Source organism: Pygoscelis adeliae, unplaced genomic scaffold (assembly GCF_000699105.1).
Source record: "Pygoscelis adeliae isolate BGI_AS28 unplaced genomic scaffold, ASM69910v1 Scaffold113, whole genome shotgun sequence".
Classification (NCBI taxonomy): Eukaryota; Metazoa; Chordata; class Aves; order Sphenisciformes; family Spheniscidae; genus Pygoscelis; species Pygoscelis adeliae.
This window is the reverse complement of record NW_008825108.1, coordinates 13,018,253-13,024,903: the sequence shown is the minus strand read 5'-3', so window position 1 is coordinate 13,024,903 and position 6,651 is coordinate 13,018,253. Positions and strand designations below refer to the sequence as shown.

Below are 6,651 nucleotides of genomic sequence, written 5' to 3'. Positions count from 1 at the left end.
GGCTAGCTTTACTCCACTTGTTTTGGGAATCACTGGTGCATCTCTGGAAAAGCAGGCTCCTCCTGTGAAAGCATACAGCTGGTGTGCATGGATTTTGCAGAAAAATCTTTTATTCCGTGGATCTGCTGGCAATTGCTCCTGGGTCAATCTCAGAAATGTCTGTGTGAAGGCTCACCCCCTTTGAGATGTCACCTTCATTTTCATGCAGAGTCATGGTGTTCTGCTCCACAGAGAAATGCTCCAGTGTGGCTCCTATGATGATGGACACCCTGTCCATGATGGTGGATGTGGTACAAGGAAGGCCAGAGGTGCCTACCAGCTCATATCTGAATGCCAAGATTTTATTTTCCATGAGAGTGCTGCTGACAGGCATGGGTTTCGGCAGAACCAGCACACTGGTAACTCTCACGGCCTCAAAGGGAGCCATGTCTGTCTGAGATTCCAACCTCGTCACTTCACTTGGTCTTCCAAGGAGCATTGCTCTCCCCTGCTGCTGAAGCCACTATACAGGACAATGCAGTGTACAGCAAAAATGACCTTTCTAACATACTTGCATGTCCTATTGGCAATATCTGTCATGAAGACAATGGTGTCATCAGGGCAAAATATGTTTTTCCTCCAGGGAAATCCAAAAGATCACAGAGCCATGACTGAAGCAGCAGAAATAAACCGCATCCTTCCTAGCTTCCACCACCAGTGGGGCCTGCATGGAGGGGGTGAGTGGAAAGGCAAAGCACAGTGACTTCTTGTTGCTGGACATGGGGTGATTCCCAAACACCACATGCATAAATTCCTAACACAACAGCTGAGGCTGCTCAACTCTCCCCACAAGCCCCACCATTAACCCAGAGGACAGTCTTCCTCGCTGCACCGAATGTGACATGGCTGAATTATCACAGTCCTCCTGAGCATCTGTGCAAAGAATTCATGTGTGCACATGTAAAAATTGTCACCTTTAGCTATCCATACCCAAATTTAGAGGGAGGCCACAAAATTATTAGAATCATCATGTACTAGCTGTCTTGATGACCTTTGATTTACTGTCTCAGTCTAGGTAGAGTTCGGTAAAAAAGACACCTCCTATTTGGTGATGTTTGCCCAAGGCTTAGACTCCGAAGGAAGAGAATCTCCCTTTTCCCTCATCCTGGATCTTAAAGCGCTCCCTACATGTCACTCTTGAAGTCTTGCAACGCACCTTGTATGCTAGAAAAGAGACATCTTGGTGCAAGCCCTAGGACAAAGATGGCAGAAGATATTGAAGTGTCATTTGAATGCTAAAAGAAGGAAGCTCAGAGCTAAAAGTTCGTGGACACTCAGTAGTAAGCAGTTAGAGCTCTGGATCAAATCAGGGTAGGTCTGTGTGTCTCCAACTCAGCGAGCTTGTTCCTCTTACTGTGTCTTCCACATGTCTTCTGTGGTCACCAGCAGTTCCTTGCAACAGTAAACATTACTATTTAGCTAAGACAATTTGGCAGCTGCAGCAAGTCCCTTGAACAAACTAGGAGATGCAGGCAATTTTGCCGGTGAATGTGGAGGGAATATTTGGAGGAAAGCTAAAGTGGAAGTTAGAAGTGTGGACCCCAGAATCCCGCCAGCCAGCCATCTGAAAGCCAAACAACACGCTGCTATCAGAAGCCCTTTAAACATTTAGGATGTTTGTACCTTACGGAAACCTTGATGTTTCTCCCAGAATCCAAGGTGTCCTTCCTATCTGGTATTGCACCCAAAGTGCCATAAAGGTATGGTATGGGGTAGACTGTGCATCACCTCTGCAGGTCAGCTGCTGGATGTATGGACCCCCATCAGTCGGCAGACTTGAGAACTGCTAATCTGCCTCATTTTAACACAAGGTCAGCAAATCTGCAGTTCCTCACAAAGTGTTTAGGATTTTCACTTATCAAAATGGAGTGCCACAGATTTTTAACTTTCCAAATAAGCACTAATAGGCTTTTGGGGAGAAAAGCAGTGTAATAACTCTCACTCCTCTTTTATTATTGTCTACAACACCTGTGCATATGATCTGAAACTTTTGTTTCACCTGTGCAAAAGACCCCCACTCACCAAAAAAAAAATATTTGACACCTTCTCTGCAAAACTGTGGGACAGTAAAATTATGATCCATTCCTTCAAATGCCTTTGCTTCTGTGCCATTTCCTCTTAATCAAGTTCAGTTTTCTGTGAGTGAGGTCCCACTGCCTGTAATGGAAAACTATCCCACCTATGCAAGGATAAGTTTGGTCTCTCCTCGCCAGATAAGACCAGCTCTTGACTCTTTTATTCATCTAAGACCTATTTCTTTTAAACACATGTATCTGCTGGCAGTTTATCATCCAGACTTAAGCTTTCCTTCCCCCTAGTAGCTTGTGTCAAAACTTCACTTTGAAAACAGTATTTGGGGATGTGAGACTGCTAGAATTTTGTCCTGCTGTCTGTGTCCTTTTGTGGATGAATTCAACAATGCCTCAAGTTTTAATAATCTAAACTGGATATTCTTGTTGGCAGAAAAGCCTGGATATTGTTTCTTCACAGCATGGGAGATTTACCAGATGGCATAACAGCATTTTCAATCAATCAGAGTTGTAGCTCTGAAGAAAAAAAAATGCCTAAAACAATCTGAAAGGGAGGAAACTAAAATTCATCAGCCTCTTAGATAACTGCAATATAAGAAAGTCATGTTCTGTATTTTGACACTTCGTAGAAATCTGATATTCCCAGGGCCTTATCTCACATGACGTCTTTAAGTTATTTTGGCAATGTTCTTGTTTTGGTAGAAGGAAGGACTTTGAACTGTAAGCAGATCTGCAATCTAACCTTCAAAGAAATCAGTGTTCCCCTCCTGGAATGATCTGCAGTTGGGCACTGGTGTGAGTGGTCTGTTTTGCAGCCCCAGCACAGTGTGGGGATTTACTGAAAGAGTTCAAATTTCTCAGTGCCTGCTGCAGGTATGGCCTGAGAGCCTAGCTTTGTGTGCAGGGCTGAAGTAGGCCTTGTGGTGCAAAAAAGCTTGCAGATACTTATTTCATTCTATGTACATCTTTAATCCCACTTTCTCTGGCTTGTTTTGCATCACTTCTAAAAAGACTTCTTTGAATTGGGCCCACTTGTAAGCTGTGCTTAGCTTTCCGCACAGGCCCTTGGACTCAAGAGGATGGTGGCCTTAAACAATGTCCCTGAATTCACCCTGGAAGCGAAGGTGCACTTGCTTTGCCTGGCTCCCCATGGCTGCTGGATGTGAGCCCCGTTGCACAGGAGCACATGCCCTCTATGTGGGCTCCAGGAATCTTGTTCCCCTGAAGCCATGCAACAGAATTAATTACACTGTAGAAAGTTTCCCAGAAGCTGCAGGGGTGGGAGAGTGCTCCCAAGAGTTAGCTCCCCGGAGGCACCTGGGGATACCACACGTCTTGGTGTTCAGCAGAACCTGAGAACTTCAGTCACACTGGAAAATTTAAGTCAATTCCAGATAATTTATTGTGTTACCTAATTCAAAAAGTGCTCCATCTTGTATTCACCAGCAAGGAAGATGATGGCTGCAGCTGTGGGGAAAGTGCAAAGAGGCTGCTGGTAGGAGTGACTTGAGGGGTGACCTTTCTATGAAGGACACAAGGGATTTCCTGGGGTATGACTGATGGTGCACAGCAGTGCTTGAAGAGTTTCAAACTGCCTGTAGTGTTTGCCCGGTAGTCTGGTTTGCTCCAACTGGGGGGTTTCTGCTGGTGATGAGGATGGTTATCCCTGGTAACACTGAAACTCATCTTTTTCTTTTCTGGATCTAATTATCCTAGAGTTGTTACCAGTCATATTCGATGACTGCCAGGAGTCAGTTCTTCCAGCAGTCTTTATCTCACAGAGAGACAATACTGAGTTTCTTGTGTGATGGCGGGGCTTTACCAGGATTAAAAAGAAGTATGTCAGCAGGCACCTGGATCCATGTATATACACTTCTTACAGAGACATCAGATGTGACCCAAGTAGGGCATGTGGTAAGATCAAATACCAGATAGTAACATGTTATCAAGAGCATATTAGCAGCTGAGTGTCAAAAGCTGACACAGGCAATCTGTTCAAACATACATCCCTTGTATGCCAACATCAGTGGGGGGCACAGAGTATTCAGGGTAAGAAGGGTCAGGTCTGTATCTTCTTTCATGTTTTAAAATGGCTTTCTTGGACTTGTTAGAACACTTCTACAGAGATGTAATCAATGCTGGAAAAGGAAGAAAAAGACTGAGTTACAGTTGTAAAAATCTGTTATTAAACTGCACTGCATTGGCAAGTCTTGACGGATGTGGATGCTCAACTCCTCTGAAAACAGAAATATATGTGTAGGTGACAGAATATGGATTCAAGTGTGTCTTTAAGCAACACCAATTTGAACTTTAGCCGAGAAGATCCAGAACTGAGGTGCTTTACAGGTACTTGTTCTTACAATGGCAAAAATAATTTATCCAACACTCAGCCTTTCTCCCTTTTTTCTGTCACGGCTGTAACATCTGGTAGCCTACAGGAAGAGTCAGCATGCTGCAGTATGTCAAGGCTAAGACTCTAATGCATGTGTAAAGGGAAAATGACCTTTGGACGAGGTAGAGCCTTCAAGTCTGAGAGGAAACGAAGCCTGACCACTGCAGGTCGTAGCTCAAAAGCACAGTTTCCATGCATTGGCACAGTCTAACTTCAGTACTAAACTAGTCTAGGGCAGCAACTACCTGTGATCTGCAGACTAAATTTTCAGGATTCCTAACAGACCCTAAGAAAGAGTAGCGGAGAAGGGGAGTGCACCTCCTAGGAGGCTTCCATTTGCTTTAAGCATCCCCTGGAATAGTTCACTGTTTTAGGTGGTCATTACATCCCACTGACTTTACTCCTTTTAATAAATCTGTAAATTTTAATAGTTAGTTCTGCATTTATGCATGTGCATGTTGGGGTGTATAATATCTGAAGGGAAGGTGCAAAGAAGGTGGAGCCAGGCTCTTTTCAGTGACAGGACAAGAGGTGACAGGCACAAACTGAAACACAGGAGGTTCCCTCTGAACATCAGGAAACACTTTTTCACTGTGAAACAGGTTGCACTGAGAGGTTGTGGAGTCTCCTTCCTTTGAGAAATTGAAAAGCCTGGGGAACCAGCCCAGGGTGGCCCTGCTTGAGCAGGGGGATTGGACCAGATGACCTCCAGAGGTGCCTTCCAACCTCAACCATTCTGTGATTCTGTGATTCTCACACTTTTGCAGGTGTTTTCAGTGTATGTCTCACATTTTTCTTGTCTCTCAGTAAAGATACAGCAGTAAATCCAATAATGCCATTACTATAGTTGCAAATATAACAAAGCCTGTATACCCAGTGGACACTTGCTGGCACGTAAGTCTAACAAGAACACTGAAGGTAAGCATTTTAGGTAACCAAAGAATGTTTCAGTGATGTGCTTGTGACTAAAGATTTCCTACCTGCTGCTAGGCAGGTTGTGATAGATTTCTGTGCAACAAATGCTCACTTCACAGATACAGCCACCAACTCGTGGGGGACTGCTCACACTCTCAAATACTGCTGATCATACCAGAATGCTACTGTTCATCACGAAGCCCTGGTTGCCATATGATGTAGTGAGAAGGAGTATGCCATGGGATAGAAACAGAGCACATGGACGTTGGCAAAAGGAAGACTTCCTGCCCAGATCCCACCTTCCCTAGCCCAATGCTAAGATGCTGTTCAGTTAACCAGTGCCTCGTTCCAGTGTTTTACCCTCTATGAGGAAATTCTTTGCTTTGGAGACATAGATAGCCTGATTGGTGCAAGCCATGCTCTTGTGATAGTCCAGTTCAGAATTATCCTCCTCAAGCCACCTCAGGTAGCCTCTTCCCATGAGCTCCACCTTCATCACAGGATCCACCAGGGTACTCCTGGGGTTCAGAACCAGTTGGCCATCTATACTGGAGCTGTCCAAATGCACCTCAATCTCAGGCAGCACCAGGTTAATTGCTGTCACCGTCGACATGAGGGAAGAGCAGGAGCTGTGTGCTGCTGGGGTCCAGAGGTTGGATTGCAAGGTCATCTTCTCCAACCCCACCCCATGACACTGGGGTTTGTGAGGTCACAGCATGGGGGACAGCTGCATGGTGCCCCACAGAGAGAGAGAGCTCAGCTGTCCAACCTATGCCAGAGGGGATCAGAGCCATTTATCTGATTATTAGCAGCACCTAACTAACCGGCAAGCATTCAACTACACATTTAGGATTGGTATTGGCATCGCAGCACATAAACCACAATTCAAGACACTTAGCAAATGTTAATAAACACCCAGAAATTTCTAAGCGCACTTTCCATGAGTAATCCCCAAAACTTCTAAGCATGCACACACACACATGCATGGTTAGGTGCACCCCCCTCCTCTGGGGTGTTGGTTCCCCAACTCATGCATCTCTCCTTGCGGAGACGTGGGCGCTCTGCATGCACCCTACCCACTAATCCATCCACTGGTGAGAACACACCCCACAAGCCCCCACCCCACAGCACTGTACCCCATCAGCATCAGTGTGCTGGCTGCACACAGGCTGCTCACATCATCTGGCAGTGGTGGGCTGCTTCTGGCCACGCCAGCCCTGGTTTTGGTGGCCGCTGCTTCCCCTGTCCCACTCCCGGGTCTCGTCTGCGGTCACA

At 45.6% G+C, this 6,651-nt stretch overlaps 1 protein-coding gene across 1 annotated transcript; it reads right to left on the bottom strand.

Moving 5' to 3' along the window:
- Positions 1–450: 450 nt before the first annotated feature.
- On the bottom strand, positions 451–5,989 carry ARRDC5 (arrestin domain containing 5). Its single transcript, XM_009327695.1, has 5 exons — positions 5,737–5,989; positions 4,707–4,747; positions 1,522–1,603; positions 846–912; positions 451–616 (listed from the first exon to the last, which is right to left on the bottom strand). The coding sequence occupies exons 1-5, from the start codon at positions 5,987–5,989 to the stop codon at positions 451–453; spliced, it is 609 nt and encodes a 202-aa protein (XP_009325970.1).
- Between the last annotated feature and the right edge of the window lie 662 nt (positions 5,990–6,651).

Excerpts from the sequence above, each read along its gene's own strand:
- ARRDC5 (XM_009327695.1), bottom strand. The coding sequence starts at position 5,989 with ATGTCGACGGTGACAGCAATTAACCTGGTGCTGCCTGAGATTGAGGTG. Across the intron at positions 4,748-5,736 it reads AAAGAATTTCCTCATAGAGG|GGTCTGTTAGGAATCCTGAA; the intron begins GTAAAACACTGG and ends ACTCTTTCTTAG. Across the intron at positions 913-1,521 it reads TATTCCCTCCACATTCACCG|ATGCTCAGGAGGACTGTGAT; the intron begins GCAAAATTGCCT and ends TTCTTTGCACAG.